Source organism: Drosophila virilis, chromosome 2 (assembly GCF_030788295.1).
Source record: "Drosophila virilis strain 15010-1051.87 chromosome 2, Dvir_AGI_RSII-ME, whole genome shotgun sequence".
NCBI classification, from domain to species: Eukaryota; Metazoa; Arthropoda; class Insecta; order Diptera; family Drosophilidae; genus Drosophila; species Drosophila virilis.
The window spans coordinates 3,466,737-3,491,518 of record NC_091544.1 but is presented as its reverse complement, the minus strand read 5'-3'; the positions used below and the strand labels follow the sequence as shown (position 1 = coordinate 3,491,518).

Here is a 24,782-nt window from a genome sequence, read left to right as displayed (position 1 = left end):
AAGAACATTGCAAATTTCAAAGTTTTTTGTTTAATTCCTGCACATGCGAAAATTTTTGCCAAAAAGGGATAGAATCGTAGAATCTGTCAACTGATTTTTGGATAGGTACATTTTATATAAACATATATATGTAATGCCAAATACATTTTCTCAAAATACTTAAAAACGTATCAAAAGAGTAAAGGAAAGGAAGTGCGGTGTACAGGATAACTCCTAGTCAAGCATGCTCGGCCACTCAAACCCTTATCTGTACAGTTTTTTGCGCAGCATTCGCCGCTTTCATTAAATATTTATAGATATTTTATAAATAATTATATATGGATATTAGGCACGTCCTTTAACGCAATTCATGCGTAAGCGCAGTGCTCGACAGGGGGGAGGGTCAAAACAGAACTTGAATAATCGATGAAGCAACTCTGAGTAATAAACAACGATAAGAGAAGATAACAATTGTTAAATGTATTGCTTTATATATGTATATATGCAGATATACCCGACATTCCCGATGACATTAAGCATCTGCAGAGCCTGCAGGTGGCCGACTTCAGCTCGAATCCGATACCGAAACTGCCGTCGGGCTTTTCGCAGTTGAAGAACTTGACCGTACTGGGCTTAAATGATATGTCGCTCACAACATTGCCCGCCGATTTTGGCAGTTTGACGCAGCTCGAGTCACTGGAGCTGCGCGAGAATCTGCTCAAGCATTTACCCGAAACGATAAGTCAGCTCACGAAGCTGAAGCGCCTCGATCTGGGCGACAACGAAATTGAGGATTTGCCACCATATCTTGGCTATTTGCCGGGCCTGCACGAGCTCTGGCTGGATCACAATCAGCTGCAGCGTCTACCGCCAGAGCTGGGCCTGTTGACCAAGCTAACGTATCTGGATGTGTCCGAAAATCGCCTGGAGGAGCTGCCCAACGAGATTGGCGGCCTGGTTAGCCTCACCGATCTGGATCTGGCACAGAATCTGCTCGAGACACTGCCCGATGGCATTGCCAAACTGAGTCGACTGACCATACTGAAACTGGACCAGAATCGCTTGCAGCGTCTGAATGATACGCTCGGCAAGTAAGTATAGCAAACGCATTTGGCAACGGTCTACGGGATTAGAAACTAATCAAAACTTTTGCAGCTGCGACAACATGCAGGAGCTGATATTGACGGAAAACTTCCTGTCCGAGCTGCCCGCCTCGATTGGAAACATGAGCAAGCTGAGCAACCTGAATGTGGATCGCAACGCCTTGGAGTATTTGCCCATAGAGATTGGCCAGTGCAGCAATCTGGGCGTGCTCAGTCTGCGCGACAACAAGCTGAAGAAGCTGCCGCCCGAGCTGGGCAACTGCACAGTGCTGCATGTGCTCGATGTGAGCGGCAACCAGCTGCTCTATTTGCCCTATTCGTTGGTCAACCTGCAGCTGAAGGCGGTCTGGCTGTCGGAGAATCAATCACAGCCACTGCTCACCTTCCAGCCGGACACGGACGCTGAGACGGGCGAGCAGGTGCTCTCCTGCTACCTGTTGCCCCAGCAGGAGTATCAGCCCATTGCGCCAGGTAAGTTGCTTGCAACTGCTAAATAGTAACTGGTAACAGGTGACTGATGACTGGTGCTGGAGATCGTGATTCGGCTGGCTGCTCATTGCTTTAGTCATGGCTCGAACATTTCAACATTGGTCAATAAATATAAAGGGTTGCTTATCTGTAGCTGGCATTCTTTCCGCGAGCCATATCATGGTGCAATATCTGCAATCTATGCTCGCGATAAGATAAGAGCCCCCAACACTTGTTTAATTGTACCAACAAGAGCAATGAGCAACACTTGAGTCAAACGCTCTGAATATCCAGTAGTACAGGCTTTTCCAAATTCTAAAATTTTATCAATTGCCTTTTTTGTTTTTTTTTTTCTTGTAACTAAAAGTCTTTAACGTTATTTGGCCTTAAATTTCTTCATGCACTAAGCACTTTGTCCTCGATGTATCTCAAATATCTATATACCTATTTGTTTTTCTTCGATTTTGTTTATTTTTTTCCGCATTCACACCATGCGCTCTCTATACTATATACTGCACCTTCACTCAAATATCATAAAAAAAAAAAAAACAATCACAAAACACCAAAAGATTATCCACCCCAGACGCTTTATAGATCAAGCGAAAAGTTCGATTCGATGGATTTCTTCAGTTATCAACAGAAAGGTTTGCGTTGTCTGTTAATAATACTAAAATAACAAAACGCTATTCATATAAACAAAACCCCTATAAATATAGTTGTCCCTCAGAGCTATAAAGTAGAGTTGTGCTTCTTGCATGTGGCTAGTCTTAAATTATTTATTTTTTTTTCTAGAATTTTAATTCTTTCAAAACGCGTTTGACGAAAATTATATATATTTTTTTGTGAGCTTCTAATAAGAAATGCCAGTTTTCAGTAAACAATAATTTTTTTACAATTTTACAATTACAATAGAAGCAATAGCTAAACGAATCAAAGAATCTCTTAGTAATTCGTCTAGCGGATTTTCATTTAAATTTCTTAATTTTGAAAAGCCAAAATGTAAACAACTCTCAAATTTGTCCACATTTATCTTATAACTAAATACTTATTTCCTCAACTATTTATCCAATTAACTTTTTTTCAAATATTCAAAGATTCTCTTTTTAAAGAAACCGGGCTTATCAAAAATTTTAAAAAGTCTAAAGGGCTTGCATAAATAAATTAAATAAAAATAGCATTTTCTTGAATCCAAGAAATTTGTTTGGAACTTTTTGTAATAAACCTTTACAAATCGGGCATATACGAGCTAAGAATATTTGTAGTGTTGTTTATATATTCAAAACTTAAAGTCGAAACAAATTGTAATTCCGCCCAGTTATGCATGCCTTGAACACAACTCTACTAAATAGTGCGCTTCTTATAATCCATAAGCTATGCATGCTCCTCTCACCTTATGCCTATTACCTTGAAAACTTGAAGCTGTGGCTTTGAGAACGCATTCCTCGAAGCTGTTGCCTGAACTGAGACCAGGTCTTTGGTCAATGTTGTTTTGGTTAGAATGTTTGTATATCCAAGTCTTTTGTTGTTTAAAGAAAACCAGTTTAGTGGCACTAAATGACGTCATATAAATCGGATAACACAAGTCGGGCCGGGCCGGGCCGGGCGTTGGCCATGTCAAGAAGAGACTGGGTGCTGTAGCGCAGTGTATTATGGGTGTGCACACCCAACGGCATACTCGGAATGTGCGTGTGTTTGATTTGTTGTTTGATTTGATAATGTTATTATTTGCTGTTTATGTTCCATTCATTTGACAGCCAGTCCGGAATCTGTTTGCTTTGTATGCGTGTTTCCCATCACACAGCCCATCGCTCAACACTTGAGACTGGAGCGTTAGGTGCCTGGTTAATGCTACCGATACTCGGCTCTGCGTTCAGAGATTCGGATTCCGATTCTGTTATTAAACAGCTGCCTGCTGTCAGTGGCAGCAGGCCAGATCAAAGCGTATGCCCTGCTGCACAGGCGTCTTCTTTGTTCCGATACTCAGCCATTTGGGGGTGTGCTTCTCCGAGTGATGTCAACGCTTATGACGTCATGATCTGGCCTGAATGTAGACCAAGATCGACGGGCAGTCGTAAATGTATTCACGAGCAATCGCATGTATAACGCCGATACTTAATAATATTAATCGTCTTCTAAGAGCGCTCGCGACTGTAGACATTGTGTACGCCATTGATTAATGGCCTGTCAGACAGCTAGGCGAATAGTACAGTGAAGCGTGCTGTTTGACGAACGCACTGCCCGAAAACTTGGCTTTATGCATTACAACTAAAACCATATACCAGGCTCCGATAATGTATAGTCCGTCCTAAGCCTTACTGGCATTTCCCATAACTGCCAGGTTTATTTATATAAATATATTTTTAAATTTGAAGCCTTAGTTTTTACCTACTTTTCCTCTTATAAATCCCAAGTATATTATGTGTGTTATATTATTGATTATTATACTTGTTAGCGCTAAGCTGAAACTCAAACCCAAAAAGCTTTAATATTAAGTTTGAAATTGTCGTCCTATCCAATCGATTGTAGTTTCAGTCTATAAATTATGGCTTCACATGAATGCATGTATGTGTTGAGTCTTGTTTTGCGTGGTTTCACTGTAGCATTCACTAGTGCTAACTGGTATTATTCAACTTGTTGTTATTGTGGTTTCCGCTTTGTTGCGTAGTTTTTTGTCAGAGTTCTCCTCCGGTTAGTTTGACATTCGATATAATAATATTTCGTAACTGTTTTGAATCGGAAACCAGTTTTGCTAAAAATAAATCGATAATATCATCATCAGTTTTTTGTTTTTCTATTTTCATCTTGACAATGTTGAACCAAACGATTTTCGTAAGTGCATCAAGCATTTTTCATGCAATTAACACACTTGCGCTAAAAAGTGCCCAAGACCAGGCGGCGGCTCATCAATCGAGCGCCCATATGTGGGTTACGCTTTTGGGGTCCCGGGTGCGCCATGTGCTGGCACTTAAACGTTGCTCAAATTATCCAATTAGAGCTGTGACGGTCAAGACACGCAGTGACAATGGCGGCGCCCCTCGGCCTCATTATTGCTATTACAAGTTTCTGTTTTATTTACATAAATCTTCATATGAGAAATGTTGCTCGAAGACACATCAAATTTACTCGGCTTATCAGTAGACACACGCAGCACATCCCGCTGCGTGTTGTTCATTTCGAAAAGATATTATTCCGCGCTGAAAATCCGTAAAAATTGTAAGTTACGAGCTGACATTGGATGCAGCTACTTAAGCCGGGGCCAACTACTTCCGTCATAAACAACGATTTAAATTTGTTTATTGGTCAGCAGCAAACCGACCCCACCCCTGGCCCCTCCTCTACCACCCGGTGGGCTATGGCATGCAATTGCCGCGCGGGTTGCCCACATCTTGCAATTTTTATATTGTTTACGCTGAGTGGAAATTTATGGCACATATCCACACACAATCCCTTGATGGATTAGAGAGTGCCTGTGGCAGCGGGGCTGTGGCAATGTTTATGCCAAGGCCTCAAAAAAAAAATATATATATATATATATATAGTTGCCTTATTGTTTTAGTTGGTTTTCACATGTTGCTGTTGCTGTTGCCGTATTTATTGATCTTACATAGCCCCAGCTACAGGTCGTTAAGCGGCCCGAATGTAAATATTTATAAACTATACAGCTACTCGACAGCTACTAACTGTAAGTGCATGCGCATGCCGTTTGCTAATCTTTCAATTAGTAAAACCACAATTAAATCAAATTGTTCATGAACAATCCAATCTCCTTCTCACTTTTGCCGCAGCACGCGATTTGGAATCCGACTCTGAACCCTATGAGGAGCGCGAACCGTCACGCACCGTTGTCAAATTCTCGGAGGATGCCAGCCAGGAAAAGGATACGCCATTTGTGCGCCAGAACACGCCGCATCCCAAGGACTTGAAGGCCAAGGCACAGAAACTCAAAGTGGAGCGCAGTCGACACGAAGAGAATGCCAATTTGGTGGCACTGCCCGAGGAGGTAAATGATACAAGAAGATCAAGTGAACGGGTTCAAGGGTCAAGCTTATGTATCTACTTCAAATGCCCTTAATTGTTATAGAACAAAATTGTACAATTTCGGGGTCCAGCGGAGGCAGCTAGCTCTTGAATTCATTTCAAAACTTCTGACCTCTTTTTATGGTAGTTTAATCAAATTTATGATATTGATATTTTATTATTATTAATGTAGCTATTTAACTTTACATTTATATTATTCTCAAATAGTTTATTGCTTTATTCTTAATGCATTTATATTCTTAACTTCACATTTATATCATTCTCAAATAGTTTATTGCTTTATTCTTAATGCATTTATATTCTCATTACAATAGAATATAGAACCATATTAGTAGTATTATTGGTATATTTGGTTGCACAATTCGGATTAAGTAATTATGCTTTGAATATCTCAAAAACTTAACAGTATTGATAAAATCCATAAGTTTAGTTTTAAAATACAAATATTAACCAAAGTATTATAGTTATAAGTACGTTATATTCTCTTCTTAGTTACATTATATGATTTATTTTCTGCATTCTATTAAACTTGCACGCAATTCTTTAACTTTTCTATGCTTTTTTCATATAATATTGCTTATTCATAATTTATTTTATGCAATTTTATTTTTTTAACAGAACGGCACCAAAACAGTCGTGACAGAAACCCCCGCCGAGGCACGCACTCTGGCCAATAGTCACCAACAGATAGTCGTGACAGCCACCAATAGCGCTACCGCTGCGCAGCCAGTACACAAACCAGCCGCAGTGGTGAATTCCAAACCTGTAACGGTTGGTGCAATTACACCAACACCAACTGCAGCTGCGCCACAAACCGTACAGGGTGCCCCAGCAGCAGCAGCAGCAGCAGCCACGGCCAGAACCAACAGCGACAATACAACAGCAACAGTTGCCCAGGCGGCTGACGCTGCGGAACAGGAAGACGAATATGTAAGTAAATGTGAAATAAATTATTAATAAAATACATTTTGAATAACAATTTTGACTTGATGTTGCAGGAGACCGATCGCCGCGTGGGCTTCCAGGTGGAGGGTGAGGACGATGACTTTTACAAGCGACCGCCAAAGCTGCACAGACGGTAAGTTTGATTAGCTAATGCATTGCGAAACGTGTTTCCAATCCAGTTATTTGTACCCTTAGCGATACGCCCCATCACTTGAAGAACAAGCGTGTGCAGCATTTGACCGATAAACAGGCCAATGAAATCTTGGCCAATGCTCTGGCCTCACAGGAGCGCGACTCGCCAGAGCCGCAGCAGTCGCTGGCCAAGGTGCAGTCCCCCATTGAGGAGAATGCTGATGCCGAGCTGCTCGAACAGCAGCAGGAGCAACAGGAGCAGCAGCAGCAGCAGCAGCAACAACAAAAGCAGCAACCATTTGACGCCTCGCTCTCCCCAATCCCAGCTCCAAAGGCTGAGGCAGCAGCCGCCACAGCAGCAGGTAATTTATGCAAAATCAGCTCTTCGGAGCTTTAACTATTTCAAAACATTCTCTTAACTGCTCACAATGCGAAAGAGGGATGAGTTTCAGGGGACCTGCCCCTACGACCCACACATAATCAATAACCAATCGATACGATTTTCTTGCTAAATATTGTGCCCCGTCTTACATTATGAATATGTGAAAGCCACCTTTGGCAGACATCCAGCGTCGCATTGTCCGCTTATGGGAGTTGTCTGGTTAGGGGAATGCATTTTGAATTACAAAATGGAAAGCTTACATGATTTGTCAGTTAAAGTGCGTTCACTTTAGAAGTGGTTTTATTTGCAGGCCTGACGGGCCATTTAGAAATTTATGCACAAAGTAACAAATCTTTTTTTAAGTGCATGCATAATACTCAAAATTATGATAATTTATCAATCAAATGTAACGATCATAATTAGTTCCATTTATTAATCATATTTGCATTCATTACAAATGCGTGATTTAAATGAGAAAACTAAAAGTAATTGAATATATATTATTCATATTCAAAATATATATTAAATAGCAAATATTTAGAAAGTATTTAGCATGTACAGTAAAAATTCCCCAAACGAACATTCGACAGATTTCCCTCTTGGACGGACACATTCGTCCATTCTCTCGCTGTCGCTATCTATCCGCTCAAGTTTTTACTGTATATGTGCTGTCATATTGTATGAGCAATCCATTAATGTCTGTCAATATATTTAACTTGTATCTAAGAAATGAAGTAGAAGGATATTATAACGTTGAAGATAAAATACGAAAGGGAAAATGTTCGATTCTGTAAGGAGAACATATTCTCCATTTTCTACCAATGATCTCAATTGATCTCAGAAAGAACAAGAGTTAATGAACAAGTTTCACATTTCCCCAAATTGGATTAAGTCATAAAATACATAATTATTAAAAGATATCTATAGCTTAGATTGTGCCAAGAAGATAGATTGAGTGGGAGAAATGCAGGAAGATATTAGAGAATTGTGACAAAACTCAGGTGAATGATATCTGAGGCATTTCAAGTGTATAAACTACAATGTCCAACCATAGCTGACATGTCTTGCAACAACTTAGGTCAGGTCTGTCTACCAATATTTAATGAAGCGCGCTGATATCATCACTTGAAGACTTGTTCGAGTAGCAATTCGACTTAATTGAAGCAACGAAAATTTAATTGTAGTGCGTGCTTATTAAAAGCGCGTTACGAAAAAAATAAGAGTTGGAGAGGAAGAAAACAAGTGCGCAACAGGTAAACGAGCGCTAGAAATTTGGCCTAAAAATACATATATATATATATATATATATATATATATACACACGCAACGCCAATAATTACGCGGTATGTACGACGCGTAAAGCCTATATATAGGGCCCGGGGCCTATCAGTGTGCGCTATCTATTTGCTGGCTTGCAAAAGCTGATAAGCAAACAAGGTGGTGGGATCAGGGGGGGGGGAGGGTTGGGTGGGTGTTAAAGGGGGGGTTAACTAAAGGGAACTGAGCAAAACTGAAGAGCGACAGCTCTAAAGAGCGCAACAAGTTGAGAAAGTTGAAAATAAAATAAAATTAAATGAAACTAAAATCAGCCGCCTGCTCATTATGGCAGTAGACGAGTGGCTACCTGAGCAGGTGTGTGTTTGTGTGCGAGTACTCTAGAGAGAGAGGGCTAAAGAGAGAGGGGGAGAGGGAGAGGGAGAGTGAGAAGAGAGTGAGTGAGCGAGCGAGCGAGTGTGTGCAATTGCTGGCAGTCTGCCTCTGGGTCTGGGTCTCGACACTTTGCCCATTTGCCGCTGACTTTAGTCATTTTTTAGTAACGCTTGCGTTTTGTCAACATCGCGAGAGCGCGCGCTACGTTTGTCGCGTTTGTCTTGAGTTTTCTACAAATAGCATTTACTACTATTATTTGTTTATTATTATTAACGCCTGCTGACTAGACACACACACACACACACGCACGCACTTGAGAGCCCGCAACAATAGCAATAATAACATTGAATACAAACTTTTCACATGCCTTGACTTAGTCAGAGGCCCGAAAAAAAAAAGCAAAAGCAACTGCAAAAGCGACACAGTTGTATGTTAAATATGTACTTATATTCATTTTTATTTTGTGCGAATTGTCGCTGCCATTTCGAGGCGCCAGGCAAGCCAACTGTCTGCCCGGCTAGTCTCGCATTACGCATACGCAGCGTTCGCCATTGTGTTGGCCCAAATTGAATTTCAAGTGCAAATATGCTCGAATAGGGCGCTGCAGCAACTCTCTTGCAAGGTCGCAATAGCTAGCTGCTCAAGGTTATGCCGTGCCACATCAGCTGCTGCTGCTGCTGCCTTGGAGCGCAACCAGCTTCCGCTATTTTCATTTTGGTTGCATTACCCAAAAAACTAAAAAAACGAGCTGCTTGAAAGGAAATTTTGCATGTTGTTTGCGTAGTCACAGAGTGTCCTTCCTTATATATATATTTGCACATGACAAATACGCCATGTTTATCTGCTTTTGCCAGTGTGTATCTGTGTGTGAGTGTGCATATCCGGTTGCCACTTCCTATTTTTTCGGTTAGCTGCTCAACAAGAATCATCAACATTTGCACAGTACCTTTTTGCATGGGTTGGGCAAACAACACGCTGCATTTGCCATCAGCTTGCATTGTGTGGTGTGTCTTAAAGCGGGGCCCCAGCTCAAACCCAAACCAAAACTAATATATAGCCATGCTGTATATATAGTATATACACACCATGTTGGCCAATAAATAAACCGACGCCATTGATAAGCCCAAGGCAATGCAATTGATTTTATGTATTGTATTGCTGATTGCACGCTCTGTGCGCGCCCTTATTGAATTTCTACACAGTGCGTGTTTGTTCTGTGCTGTTCGCTTGTGTTTGTTTGTTTGTTTTTGTTTTGTTTGTTTGTTTGTTTGTTTGTTTGATTGTTTGTTGTGTGCCCTTTTGGTATATACCACCAACGCAGTCTTGTTGAATTATTGCTGCGGGCATTCTGCCTTACATTTTAACTATTCGCATTCTAATGGATTTTTCTACATTAGGCAAACAAACATATTTCAGTTATCACTCTTGTTTTCGACTTGTTTTTCTACAGTTTAACGTTTGCATGCGAATTTCATCGGTACAGCCCCCCTGTCTCTGCCGTCCAACTGCCTGTTTACTGTAATAAATGCCAGTTAAGGAAAATATGGCTGAAAAGCTGTTTGAATGACGTAGAGCGAGAGGGGAGGGGGGCGTTGCAGTGGCAGTCAGTCGGAACTGGAGATGGTTATGTCAAACAATTTTGCATTACATTTCACAGTCAGAAAATGTTGCGAATACGCGAACTTATTGATACGCCAGACTAGAGATGGGGGAGTTTTTTTTTTTTTGTGTCAGCGAACATTTGTTGTTGTGTGTTAAATGTGATCATTCCTTTGATTCATTCTCTATAAATCTTCGATATTGAAGTTTTCTTCAAGTTTTTAACAACTTAAGTAGTTTTATCATAAACGAAACTTGTTGTGACACTTGCTGCTAGATACCAACTCCTCAAACTTGCTGTTTGTCAGCATTTAATCCCATTTCCGTTCTTATCTCTGAGATATAGAGCACATAAATTGCACAACCTGTAGATGTTTGGCTTCAGTTAGAGAATCTGATGAATCATGCAACATTTCCGTTGGGCTGCCCTTTTATTAGAGTATTTTCTTTGTACTCCACAAACATCTGTGAGGCTAACAATTATGCGCAAAATTAAACTTAAAATGAATGGACCCATGATGTCATCGCCTTTCTTATCCAACCAACACTCACCTGTACATACACACCTGTGTGTGTGTGTGTGCATGCCAGCTTTTCATAGCGTAATATCAATTTCTGTTGGAATCATTGATAAGCCGGCGGCGTGGCGTATGGGGCATGGCTACTCGAAATTACGCATACGACAGGTGGACCAAGGTCATTAACTAACGCTTGACTTTGGCTTCGTGTAATGTTGCTGCCGTAGGCCGTCGAAAAAATATGTCGTAATGATTCAGTTTTCCAATCGTTGCCTTATCGCAGTCGCGGGTTTTGTTTCTGTTTTTATTTTTGTAATTTTGTTTCAGTCACTTTTGCTGCGCTTATCAAATTGGCTTTAGGCATTCCAAACTTGTTGTTCTCATACCTGATTAGATATGAACGCGAGCGCGCACCCCTTTTTCGCGGAGGGGGAGCGCTCATTATTGCAAAATGCGTGGAGCTCTACACAAAAGTATTTATTGTTTATTTTTTGTTATTTAATTGTTGCCTGTGCTCTGCTCTGTTACAATAATAATTCAACGTTTTTATGCTGCCTCAAAAATGATGATTCATTAATTTTTGTCACCACATTTTAAAACATAGCTCGCTGGATTTTGATAGCTTTACGCATGCAATTTGTCAAGAGCTTGCCCAACATGACCGGCAATTTATCACAGCGGCTGCCTGTTGAGCCCGCCCCCACCCCCGCCGGATCCAACGTGCCACATGGTATTCCACGGAGTAGAACCCGCTCACGTGCTCATCGATTGCTATTTAAATGCAATTAGGCACTTGATCTTTTGCTATTAGCTGGGGATAAAAAAAAGCACGAATGTAATTAAAAGCGATTACATTTGCGGGGCATACACACGAGTACTTGGATCAATAGGCGGTAGCCAGAGCATAAATGAATGAAAATTCAATTGTGGCGGAGAGGAAAATGTGTGTGTGTGTGTGTGTGTGTCTAGTTGAGTAGAGTGTGTGACATGCGTCCAGTAAATTTGCATAACGAAAATGTTTTGCCAAGTTTTCTCAAGTTCGACTTTTGTGTCACAAAGAGAATATGTCAATGCACCAGCAGCATCGGTACAAACGGGAGGGGGAAGCACGTGTACTCGGACTCGGGCCAAGTCAAAGACGGAGACGCATGTCAAGCTGTCAATGGCCGGCCACAGGACATGGCATGACATGACCGGACCCAACAAAAGCCTGTGCTTTATGTGAAATATGGGTTTTGCTCTCTCTGCCATATTTCTTGGCATGCAGACTCCCGGCCAGATCATTTACATATAAATAACCAAAACGAGTCGTAGATATCGCAGGCGCATTGATTTGGCATTTGCCAGCTGTATTTCACGCAATTCCAAATTCGAATGCGTTCAGGGAAATCGCCTGGTGTTGCTTGAGTTTTCCCAGCAGCGCTTTTAATGACTTTTCCCAGCACATTTTATGGGCTTTGCCTCATTTTCGGCGTATTTAAAATTTTATATATATGTTTATTCACATTGCCTGCCGCACATATCTTCTGTGCACTTCATCGCAGGCGACGTTCGCGGGGCCTCTTTAAAATACTTATACTTAAATGCATACTTAAATATATGTACAGAGTCGTAAAATTTTCAAATGTTTATTTGAGTGCGTGGAAATGGCAGCTTCCAGACGCGCGCGCGTTTCTGTGTGTGTGTGTGTGTGTGTGTGTGTGTGTGTGTGCTTGTGCACAATTCGTTGAACTCTTGATTATGAGCCCGATTGAGACGTTGTACTCCCGATGGTTTTGTCTGAGGCGTATTTTGGGGAAAGGAAAATTAAAATTGAAGTGCATAATTTCACACATCATGTCAAGTTTTCCCATGATCCAAAACTTTTCACTTTATTGCAAATTCTGTTTTCGCATTTAGATTAGAAACTGTCTTAAGCTAAAACATTTTTGGCCAACAGCTATAAATGGAATATGAGATCACGTTTAACTCGTTTGAATTAATGGATTCCCAAAAACTTAAACGAATTACAGATTTGGATAATACAGCTATTCGAATGTTTTAGGGATACATATTTAGTATAGTCTTGGCTTCGTATTACCTGTATTTATATTTTGCCTAGTTTTGTATTCATATGTGCGCATAACTCTTGCATTCGTTGCCTACTTCTAGGAGCTTGCTGCAGCTCACATACACATACACAGCCATAACCAACACATGTATACATAAGTCTGTGCCTTTGTTTTCTTTTTGGCTGCTTTTGTTGGCGACTCTAAACAAAAGTGCGACAGATTCTTCATGTGGCTTTGCTCACAGCGTGCGCACAGATGTGTGTGTGTGTGTTGATAACCCATAAAAATGTTTTCACCTGGCGCAGATTCAGTGAAATTGCCGAACATTTTACACATTTGCTCAACAATAACAAGAAGCAATGAAAATCTTTTCGTTTTTATTGCCACATTATTTGTCAGTCGCCGCTTTGCGATTTAAATGAAAAGCCTTTTCTGATAATTCAAGTGGAGCGCAAAATAAAAATAATTGCCATTTTATCATAATAAAAATGAAAAGAAGCAACGCAATGACCAATAAAAGCTAAACTGAAGTGGAATTTCATAATTTATACCCATATCGATTACAGCAGGGATAAATGTTCGTTTTTGTTTTGTCAAGCTTTATGTTTTGCGTTCAATTCATCGCAAATTCAGGCTTCAATTAATATGCGGGCAACGGTACTAATTATAAGCTGGCGGCTTGGATCATGCCATTAGCCTTGACAGTCATTAAAAACAAAATAACTTTAACAAAGTGCCGACGGATTTATTGAGTGCAAATCAGCCAAGTTGGCGGCGTGGGTAATTCGGAGCACAGGTAGAGCCCGGCTGCAGTGTGGGTGGCCGTTGCCCGTTGCCTCTCGCTCTTTATTTATTTAATTATTATACAAAGTTGCTCTAGGGCCGTTCGCTGAGGTTGGTTTTTGCCCCAAGGTCGTTGGCTGTGTGGCCCAAATGGGCTTTGTCTTTGTCTCGTCGCAGTCGTTGATTGGCCCAGCGCAATCTCCGTTTTGGCCAAACAATTTTTGGACCATAAAATATGCACAGGAATTTTTCATGTCATTAAAATGTGTAATTTATGCAATGCATAAATTCAATTCCGTCTGTCGAATCGAATACAAATTTAAATTTAATAATATCAACAATATGCCTATATATTAATATTATGCGATTTTTCAATCAAGTGCACACAAGACGGGTACAGGGTGCGCGAGACTTTGGCGTATTTCAATAAAAAGAACTTTTGTAACATACAGGGTGCTTCTGATTCTATTGCAAAAGTGAACTTATCAATATGCCAAGCAGCAGCATATATTGAAAGTGCATTCAAGTAGAAACTCATAAGCAGCAACATGTTCAATGTGAAAATCAAAGTCAAAGAGGGCAACAACACACTGCCCCGTAGCGCACAGCGCAGCAATGGCAACTCCTTGTTGGCCGCCGGCGGCAGCGGACGCAACAGTCCCGCCACGGGCAGCCTGCGCAGCTCTTTGGCATCCTCGAATGGCGGCTCGTTGCGGCGCAAGGGCAAGCATGTGCGCATCGTGACCAGCTACGATCCCTTGGAACGCGACTACGAGCGAAACAGACAGCAGTTTGGTAAACATTTGTGCAGCAGTCGAGGGCTCTGAAATCTCTGAGTATAGCTGCTAATCCGGTTCTTCATTTCATTTGCAGATAACATTGATGGCGTGACGGAGCTGCGTCTGGAGCAGTACGAGATACACATTGAGCGCACCTCGGCTGGCCTCGGCCTGAGCATAGCCGGTGGCAAGGGCTCGACGCCCTTTAAGGGTGACGATGACGGCATATTCATATCGCGCGTCACCGAAGCGGGACCCGCCGATCTGGCCGGCCTGAAAGTGGGCGACAAGGTGCTCAAGGTGAATGGCATTGTTGTCGTGGATGCCGATCATTACCAGGCCGTCCAGGTGCTCAAGGCATGCGGCGCCGTGCTGGTGCTTGTGGTACAACGCGAGGTGACGCGCCTAATTGGCCATCCCGTCTTCAGTGAGGACGGCAGCGTCTCACAGATCTCCGTAGAGACGCGCCCTCTGGTTGCCGAGGCACCAACTGTCACACAGGAGCGCTACATTCCGCCGCCCATTCAAATAGTTCCAGAACAGCTGCAGCAGCAGCCCGTTCAGCAGCTGCAACAGCTGGCGCCTGCCCAGGCACATGGCTATGCGGGCAATGTGTTTGCCACGCCCACGCCAGCAACAAATGGCATGTTGCTGGAGAACGGCAAGGTAGGAGAGCATAGTCATACTCTTGCTTTTGCTTGATATTGATTAATTTATGTTGTCCTTTGTGGTTTTATAGCTGGATTTGGCGCCGTTAAGCTTTATTCAATTGCACACAACGCTCATACGCGATCAAATTGGCCAGGGATTGGGTTTCAGCATTGCCGGCGGCAAGGGCTCACCGCCGTTCAAGGATGATTGCGACGGCATTTTCATATCGCGCATTACCGAGGGTGGGCTGGCGCATCGCGACGGCAAAATCATGGTCGGTGACCGTGTTATGGCGGTGAGTGAACTGACAGACGCTAATGGCATTTCATTGTATAATCCAAAACCCAACCAACCACCTACTCGTTGCAGATTAACGGCAACGACATGACGCAGGCACATCACGACGCGGCTGTCGCCTGCCTCACCGAGCCGCAGCGGTTTGTGCGCCTCGTGCTTCAGCGCGAATATCGCGGCCCTCTTGAGCCGCCGACGAGTCCGCGCAGTCCGGCCGTGCTCAACTCGTTGAGCCCCTCCGGCTATCTGGCCAATCGACCAGGTTAGAAATTCATAACGCCTCACTGCGTCCTTCTCTTAACGCTGTTAACTGTTTTTTTTCTGTTTCTGTCTCTGCCTTGCTCTCTGTAGCTAACTTTGGACGCTCTGTGGGCGATGAGCAGCCCTACAAGTACAACACATTGGCCACCACGCCCACGGCAACTGTGACGACAGGCGTTGTGCACAACAACAACAACAACAACAATAATAATACGCTGCCCAGCAACAAGACTAACGGATTTGCAACAGCTACTGCTGTCAATAATGCTCCTTATACTGCTGCAGCTGCCCCAGCTGCTGTCCCAGCAGCTGCTCCCGCTTCACACATTGACAAATCCACAGGTCAACCGGTGCCAGCACCACGTCGCACGAACTCGGTGCCTCTGGGCGATGGCGACGCTGCAGTAAATGGCGCTGCGTCCACCACCAGCAGCGGCGACTCTGGTGAGGCTCAGGTAAGATGACAAACGTTTACTTTGTAGTAGCTCAGCTAGTCTCCTAGCTTTAGTTAACTGTTTAGTTGTGTGCACGTCATTTTAATGTTGCTCATAAGCTCGTTTGTTCGTTCCCTAATCATGCCCAGGCTAGTCTTAAGTAACCTTTAGGCCAACACTAAAAAACCACAACAACTTGCGCGACAGTTGGCCCAACACACGTCACAGGTAGGTTCAACTTCAACTGCTGTTGGCCAAATGACGCGCAAGCTGGCAACCCCGAAGAGATTCATGCAAATTGTTGTTGATAAACACATAAACAAACCTTCCATATAAATTTATTTATATATATACAATAAAATAAATATATATCTAATTGTGCTAATACATACTCGTATCTGCCAGATTATCAACCCATAACCCTAGCTCTTAGCCAACACATACATATATACTACAATATTAGTACACACATCTATCTATATATATATATATATATAGATATATATATTTATATAAAATTTGTTTGTGTTTGTTTTGCATGTGCCCTGTGCGCGTTCCTTTACGTGTTTTATCTTGTTACCTTTTTACATTTTTGGTCTCATATTTTATACCCCCCCATACCCAAACATATCTAGTATATAAGTGTGCACAAGCGATTTGTGTGTTGTTTCTTGTCCTCGGCTTTTAGCGTACTTTTGCACTGAGATTGAAGAGCCCAGTTAAGGTCTGGACAGGAATTGTATATAAATATAATGCTACACATACATACCATCTACAGTTATTTAGGAAGTTTAGCTTAGCTTTTAGACCCAAAATCAAAAGAAAATATGTAACGAAATTTACAAAAACCAACATATTTTTGTTTCTTTTTCTATAAACCCAAATGTTGCTTTAAACCTGAACTTTCCACAAAAAAAAAACCAAAAAAAAAAAAAAAAATCCAAAATCAATAACTTGTCCAAATCGAATAAAACAAATACAAAAACCAATCAACAAACTGCGTCCGCAATCAACGAGCAGCCCTCATCCCTACGGCCATTGACCAGCGATGATTTTCAGGCGATGATACCGGCACATTTTCTCAGCGGCGGCAGTCAGCATCAGGTGCATGTGGCACGGCCCAACGAGGTGGGCGTCAGCGCTGTCACTGTGAACGTGAACAAGCCGCAGCCCGATTTGCCCATGTTCCCAGCCGCGCCCACCGAGCTGGGCCGCGTCACCGAGACCATCACCAAGTCCACATTCACGGAAACGGTAATGACGCGCATCACCGACAATCAGCTGGCGGAGCCATTGATCAGTGAGGTGACTATCACAACATCACGCATACACTAAAAAAAAAAAAAACGCAAAAAACAAATACTAGAAACTTAGCAAAGCTTTACAAAGCGACGCCACGCTCTGCCGAGTGCAGCCAATTTTGAGACATGTTCCTGTTACCCACCCGAGTGGCGGCGCCCCATGGGGCATTATTTTGCTGCTCATTGCTCGGGCAATCAACCACAAGGATGAGAGCTTCTTTTCACCTACTTATGCACACCATACACACACACACATACACAAACACACACACACATACACCCACACCCACATACAACCACGAAAAAACACCTTTTAAATTGTTGTATTCAAATGTAATTGGCTCTTTCTATTGTTGGCCCTCATCTTATGTTTGTATAGCCCTTAAGCACCTACACATATAAAACTTATTTGGATATACATTGTAAATAAAAAAAAATTTTTGTGCGTTTTTGCAAGCGATTTGACTTGAACGAAACTCAGCTCCTTGCTTCTGGCAACGCTCCTAACGCTCCAGCACAGATCCAATAGATGGACAATTTCCTTCAATTTGAATGTTGAAGCGTTTGAGCTAAGCGTAGCCAATGCACATAATTAAACAATTATAATTGAAATGTTAAGCATTATGCAAAACACGCACATCGAAACTAATTAAACAAAAAAAGAATTAGTAGTAGTTATTTATAGTTTAGTAGCTGTAGTTGGTTTATGGTCTTGCATAACAATCCGTTAATATTGTATACAATAAGCATTCAAAGGATTTGCATTTGGTAAATGGTGCATGCAGGAATTTTAATTTTACACACGTATCGTTTAATAATTACTAAATTACAATTGATTGTTTTAAATGAGAACTAAATGATTTGATCAACCTACTAACGAATTAACTAGGAACATTAACTTTTTTACGCATTTAAGAATAATTATTATTTTAATTGGTTTTTTTAACGCGTACCTAATAAAACAGCTATATTATAATTTTGGTATATATTTTTGTGACGAAAGGGTTTAATGCATATTTATAAATTTAATTCCAACCCTTATGTGTGTGTTTGTAATTGTTTATATCCCTATCTGTCTGTTTCTGAAATATCTTATCTAACAAATAAGAAGTTGCATATGTTGAAACATCAATTCCGAGCCCAGAAGTGACCATATCCTTTAGCTCCGATCGGAACAATCAGGAATTTAAGTTCATTTTAGATTTTTATTTAGCTTTATTTATCTTTTCACATTCCATTTTGCCAGAGATAAGATAACCGATTGAATAGAAGGGCATTCAGTATTCGTCACATCAAAGATAACAGCTCTTACTAGTTGCCAATAGTTACTAATAGCAGTTGATTTAAGCGAAATTGTTTGCAGTTAAGAGCAGCAATTCAACTAAATTATATCTCGAGCCTCTCTCTTTGAGGTTTCCCAAAGCAAATACTTGTGATTATGAGAGCTGTAACTTAGCTCTGTTCGAATTGCAACTAAAGCCGGCTTTGCACACACCCACACACACACACACACACACACACAAACATTAGCCACTCGAGTGTCATCGTCTAAAGCCCTGTTGAAAATCTACAAATCTGTGCAACTCTTAACCGCCTGCCACATGAATAAGTAAATTGGCAAACTATGTCGTGCTTGGCGCACACATACACAGAGCCGCACATGAATACAGAATCCTTTTAATAATGCATTTTGTCTGGAAAGTACACGAAAAAAGCGTTTGTTGCAAGAGTTAATAAAGTTCTACAAATGGGCCACGCCCACAGTGCAATGGTTTGTGTCAACGACAGTCGTTGAACAAACTTATGAATTTTACGTTTTATTCGCCTGTCAACTGGCTGTGTGTAAACACTGACATCAAGGCAAACTTGCATTCGAATGACAAATAAAATATTTAATTGTTTTTAATTTCACTTGTTGGCAAAGTCTTTCCGAATCTCTGACAGACGATTGGCCAACGGCGTCGATTGTGCCACTTTGTTGCCAGCAAGCAAAGAAAGCAATTTGCTTTAGTGAATTGACAAAACTTATATAGTATAGTCGTAATTATATAGTTTATGTCTGCAGCAGAAAGGCTCTTCGGGCGAATGCCTGTCAACTGCTCGGCTAATGAATGTAAAACTTGAAATATATTTTGACATTTTATGAAAAGGCTTACAACGTGTGTGTGTGTGTGTGTGTGTCTTGTTGAGTTGTGCCAAGCCGCAGGCAGCTTTTTACCAACGTGCAACTTGCAACTTGTGTGTGGCATATATGCATACACCTGTTTGTTCTGCTAATTAAGATTAAAGTACAGTGGCAAATTCTCAGGACATTTGTCGGCATGCCAAATAACTATTTTAACTTATTATATTTTATTTAATATGCAATCAAGTTATGCTGAATGCATAAAGCATAAATAGCTATTTAGTATTATCTTCGGGCTCTTAACTATCTGGTGTTTTGTTATATCTGTTTTGTTGGAACTTTAAGAATAATTTGCATGTCTCTTGTTTGGTTTTAAAACTTGGTGTCTTTGTGAATGTCTTTTTCTAATCTATCCTTTAGTTAAACATGAGACTCGAAATTTGTTCATGTAAATATCACCAACAATTTTGCACACACTCACACTCATTTATGAGGCCACCCACCCACCCACATAAGCACTCATCATAATGTGCTCTTCAAATTTCAGCTAGAACACAGCAATATTTTAGTAGTATGATTTTTGTTTAGTTTTATATTTTACCACACGCACAACATCCACTTATATCGCATTTTGTTGTCTCTGTAGGAAGTGGTGCTGCCCAAGAATCAAGGCTCACTCGGCTTCAGCATCATCGGCGGCACGGATCACTCCTGTGTGCCATTCGGCACACGCGAACCGGGCATTTTCATTTCACATGTAAGTAAAGCGAACAGAAAATTGCTGAGATTGTGGTGCGGTACGGTGATGGGGGGGATGGGCGAGAGATGGCTTTTAAAACTAGGGACAAACTTTTCAAACTAATGCAGTTCTCGCTGCCACAGCTTGCGGTTGCAAATGAGCTGCACAATTAGCTCGCAGTGTACTCAGCGTCTTTACAAACAATTAAATGAACCATGGGGTCTGGCGAACTCACAACGTTTGACATCTGTGTGTTAGACAAAGTTATATAAACTTAAGAGCGGCTTATGACCGCCTTTGCCTGGGCCTAGTTTTCTTTCTTCAAGTTATAGACATCCACCACGATATTCACCTAAAAATGATGTATTCTCCGATAGATGTTAAACATGTATAAGTATGTTTACAAATGTCTTGGCAAAGGAGTTTTTTTTTTTTCATAGTTCCAGACGGAATATTTATTTTGAAGAGGTAAAAAGATCACTGTCTCAGCTCTTATAGTGCGTCGATCATCAGTCATTGGGAACTCATTCTTTTATATATTTTATGTATCATAATGTTTTCTTTCCATTCATAGATTGTGCCCGGGGGCATTGCATCCAAATGCGGCAAGCTGCGCATGGGCGATCGCATATTGAAAGTCAACGAGGCGGACGTCTCGAAGGCCACACATCAAGATGCTGTAATGGAGCTGCTGAAGCCTGGCGATGAGATCAAGCTGACCATACAGCACGATCCGTTGCCGCCTGGTTTTCAGGTAAGCCAAAATATTGTGAATAGTGTTATTGTACGCCCCTTTTGTATTCAGTTTGCTTTTGTGCTGTATATATATGGTATTTGTATTAATGTAAGAATCAAAAATTTAACGCTTTAAGTCACCACACCTATTTATACTTCTCTTTCACCTATGCTCTATGAATGCTTAAACAAACATTTACGATGCAAAGCACATAGAAGTAGTTTATGTAAAGACGCAGGTAAGATTTTTCAATACTCTACACTCTGCAAACTATTGGAAACGCTAAAGATACCTATATAACCAATTGCACCCAATAAAACCGGCCCCAATTAGAGATTATTTAAGCTTTATTACAAAGAATATCTTTAGGAGCACAGTAATTCTCACCATTAAAACTGTATTTATGCAAAATCCAAGTGTATGTTACGGGCAGAAGGAAGCATCTCCTACCCCATAAAGTATATATATTCTTGATCAGCACCAATAGCCGAGTCGATCTAGCCATGTCCGTCTGTCCGTATGTATGAACGCAAGGATCTCAGAACCTACAAGGGCTAGAAATTTGAGATGTAGGTGCTCCTACTGCACAGATCGAGTTTGTTTCCGATAATCGATAACTTACTAACTAATATAATATATATATGCATTTGATGTTGCAAGAAGAGGGTTCAGGGTATCCTCTAGTCGGGAGCTTCTGACTAGAACCTCTTACTTTTTTTTTTGTACTTTAAGAATTAGTTCTATAAATAAAATGGTCTAGTACGATACGATCCCCTTTTTATAGAAACAGGACACATTTGTATAGATGTTTAACAGATTAAAGAATAAATTGCAGATAAGATATTGGCAAAGCTCTATAAAAAGTAAATAGATGGGAGAACAAGCCAATGCCCAACTCAAAAAGTTTCGATTGGTATTTTAATTTGAACAAAATGAAATATCAGCTCTGTCTTAATGCCAGGTGATATAGATAAACGATGCTCATACAGTTTCATCTAATTAAGAACTATTGTTAATGAGACTCGGATTTATTTATTTAATTTAATTGACGCTAGAAAATAAGAGTATTCAAAAAAACGCCATTGTTACCTGTTAGTCTTGGCCAACTTGTAAAATATAAGACAGCCAAGATATTTAATTTTTTTGATTGCTTTGTCTACGGCTTATATCTACCGCAATATCTTGGAAAACTTTATCGTCATAATCAAGTGAATTGCTTTACCTTAGTTTCTGCTCTGTTTTTATAATTGTCGAGCACTTAAGCAAAGCCAATGCTAATTTTTATGCTATTGTTATTGTTGTCGTTGTTGAAAATCGCAGGAAATATTACTTGCCAAGGCCGAAGGCGAGCGCCTGGGCATGCACATTAAGGGTGGCTTGAATGGACAGCGCGGTAATCCTACGGATCCGTCTGACGAGGGCGTCTTCGTGTCTAAAATTAACTCCGTTGGAGCAGCACGACGCGACGGAAGGCTTAAGGTAACGAGTGGGTTCCTTGACAGTTGGGCGCAAAAGTTCGTTGCCCAACTGTGGCGGGACACATGAAATTGAATTGAATTGAATTGAAGTGAGCTAAACTTTTCTCTCGACCCCAGGTGGGCATGCGTCTGCTGGAGGTCAATGGTCATTCGCTTCTGGGCGCCTCGCATCAAGATGCGGTCAACGTTCTGCGCACTGCCGGCAATGAAATTCAATTGGTAGTCTGCAAGGGCTACGACAAATCTAGTTTAATGCATTCCATTGGCCAAGCAGGTGGCATGAGCACTGGCTTTAACTCGTCTACATCCTGCAGCGGTGGCAGTCGCCAAGGTGAGTAAAACCCAAAGTCGTAACGATTTTCCCATGTTAACTTAACTTAAAAAATTGTTTCCTCGCAGGCTCTCGTGCTTCAGAAACCGGCTCGGAGCTTAGCCAAAGTCAGAGCGTCTCCAGCTTGGATCACGACGAGGACGAGCGTCTACGACAGGTAAGTCCCAGTCATATTGCCCACTGATGAAACCCTATAAATCTCGACCACTTGCAGGACTTTGATGTATTTGCGGGACAACAGCCAGATATTGTTGCCATGCCGGAGCCCACTAGCCAAACAGGCCTGGCAGCAGCTGCTGCTCTTGTGCACGGGGCGCCTTCACCCACACCCACCACACCGACGCCGCCCGCTGGGTCTGCGGCACACGCCGACTCGGCACAGCCTGACACAGTGGCCGCGCAGACTGTGGCGCTTATACACGCCGAACAAACGCAACAGCCGCCGCAGACGCAGCAAGTGGCAACAATTGGGCAGGAGAAGAGCACCCAGGAGAAGGTAAGTCAACGTCCTTGGCCTTTGGCAGACTGGTCAGTAGCCTAGCTTACCTACCTGTCGTGTTTAAATCAAATTAGGTGCTGGAAATTGTGCGCGCTGCGGATGCCTTCACCACCGTGCCACCGAAGTCACCATCAGAGCATCATGAACAGGATAAAATACAAAAGACAACGACGGTTGTTATATCGAAGCACACGCTCGATACGAATCCTACCACGCCCACCACACCCGCCGCACCTCTGCCGCTGTTGCCCGCGGAGTCAGCGACCGCGGCCGCGGCCACGACCACGGCACCAGTTGCTGTTGCACAGACCCAGACACAGACCAATTCCAGTCAGCAGCAGCAACAACAACAGGTATGTATCCAGATGCACGTCTTTTGCTAACTTACTTCAACATTTCTGTGTCTCAATATTTTTATGTGTGTGTACGTGTAGTGTGTGTTTGTGTGCCTGTGTGTGTGTGTGCGTGTTACCTTTGTTTAACGTCTCGATGTCCTTTTCATTTTTCTGTGCCGCACTCTTAACATACACGAGCGCAAGTGACTGCTCTGCTGCGCGTTCAACAAACCCAAACATAAAACCCTAAAAAGTCAAAAACCCTTCGCCTGTTTTATTTACTCATTTTATTTATTTATTTTTTGCCTGTTATCTTCAATAACTTCACTAACGTCTGACCTTTCGGGTCGCGTGTCTGTGTGTATGCGTGTGCTTGTATCTGTGCCTGTTCGTATCTCAAATTTTATAAAATTTGTACATTTCATATAACTCATATGCGCTAACATTTGTCATGTCTCGCAAATCTTACTACATGAAAAGAACACTCCATCTACTTAAAATTCACATCACATAATCGTTTCGTTCGCTCGTTCCTCAGTGCCTGCAGCTCTTAGAGAATGTCAGCCTCCGTGTTTTTTGTTAATGCAAATTCTAATTTGAAAATCGCAAAAATATATACATATATTGTACATTTTTAATTGTGTCAGAAACCCCAAACCCAAATCGTCATATACTTCAATACGCATATATTTATGTGCCTAGGCTTACAGCCCAAAATCGGAAAGCTGAATACTTGGTTTTTTTTTTAGTAGATTCTGGCCCTTTGAGATTGCTACTTATGTAAATGGCCCAGTAATAAGTCATATACATCGAGATATAGTGAATTATTTACAACAAATTTTGACTGAAATTCAAGAAAAGTGAAAAAATACGGTAATCAATTTATCGTCTGACTCGTTAAGATACATTAAATACGCTGATCAAGTTATTTCAAAAAAGTTATTGACTTTCAAACTAACATTCCAAATAATAACCTAACTTATCTATATTGTGATGGTTCTTTGATTATAGTTAAGTTCTTTGATGTAGTTAGTAACTATAAAAGCTATACTTAAAAGATAGAAAATAATTTTAAAAAGTTGAAGTCCTTCAACTTGAATGGATACTTAACGTATTTCAAATTGAAAAGCATAACCTCTTATAACTATGATATAATGTTGAGCCACTTTAA

General features: G+C 41.4%; 1 protein-coding gene across 20 annotated transcripts in view; it reads left to right on the top strand.

Moving 5' to 3' along the window:
• The window catches only part of scrib (scribble planar cell polarity protein), a 70,745-nt gene that overhangs the window by 21,611 nt on the left and 24,352 nt on the right, over positions 1 to 24,782 (top strand). For 15 of the 20 annotated variants that reach the window (XR_004304921.2, XM_032439348.2, XM_032439339.2 and 12 more), the window contains 19 exons: positions 488 to 1,070; positions 1,135 to 1,553; positions 2,120 to 2,194; positions 5,336 to 5,550; positions 6,207 to 6,518; positions 6,587 to 6,666; positions 6,729 to 7,027; positions 14,522 to 15,093; positions 15,167 to 15,373; positions 15,448 to 15,634; positions 15,724 to 16,088; positions 17,088 to 17,372; positions 20,140 to 20,250; positions 20,807 to 20,986; positions 22,289 to 22,447; positions 22,564 to 22,777; positions 22,846 to 22,934; positions 22,992 to 23,273; positions 23,351 to 23,629. Coding sequence is in view for 19 of the 20 variants with exons in the window: in XM_032439348.2 (XP_032295239.1) it covers positions 488 to 1,070; positions 1,135 to 1,553; positions 2,120 to 2,194; positions 5,336 to 5,550; positions 6,207 to 6,518; positions 6,587 to 6,666; positions 6,729 to 7,027; positions 14,522 to 15,093; positions 15,167 to 15,373; positions 15,448 to 15,634; positions 15,724 to 16,088; positions 17,088 to 17,372; positions 20,140 to 20,250; positions 20,807 to 20,986; positions 22,289 to 22,447; positions 22,564 to 22,777; positions 22,846 to 22,934; positions 22,992 to 23,273; positions 23,351 to 23,629 (4,913 nt within the window). In the remaining variant the exon portion in view is untranslated. Of the gene's footprint in view, positions 1 to 487; positions 1,071 to 1,134; positions 1,554 to 2,119; positions 2,195 to 5,335; positions 5,551 to 6,206; positions 6,519 to 6,586; positions 6,667 to 6,728; positions 7,028 to 14,067; positions 14,444 to 14,521; positions 15,094 to 15,166; positions 15,374 to 15,447; positions 15,635 to 15,723; positions 16,089 to 17,087; positions 17,373 to 20,139; positions 20,251 to 20,806; positions 20,987 to 22,288; positions 22,448 to 22,563; positions 22,778 to 22,845; positions 22,935 to 22,991; positions 23,274 to 23,350; positions 23,630 to 24,782 lie in introns of those variants that run through there. The other 5 variants (XM_032439341.2, XM_032439345.2, XM_032439353.2 and 2 more) reach the window with 5 other exon arrangements.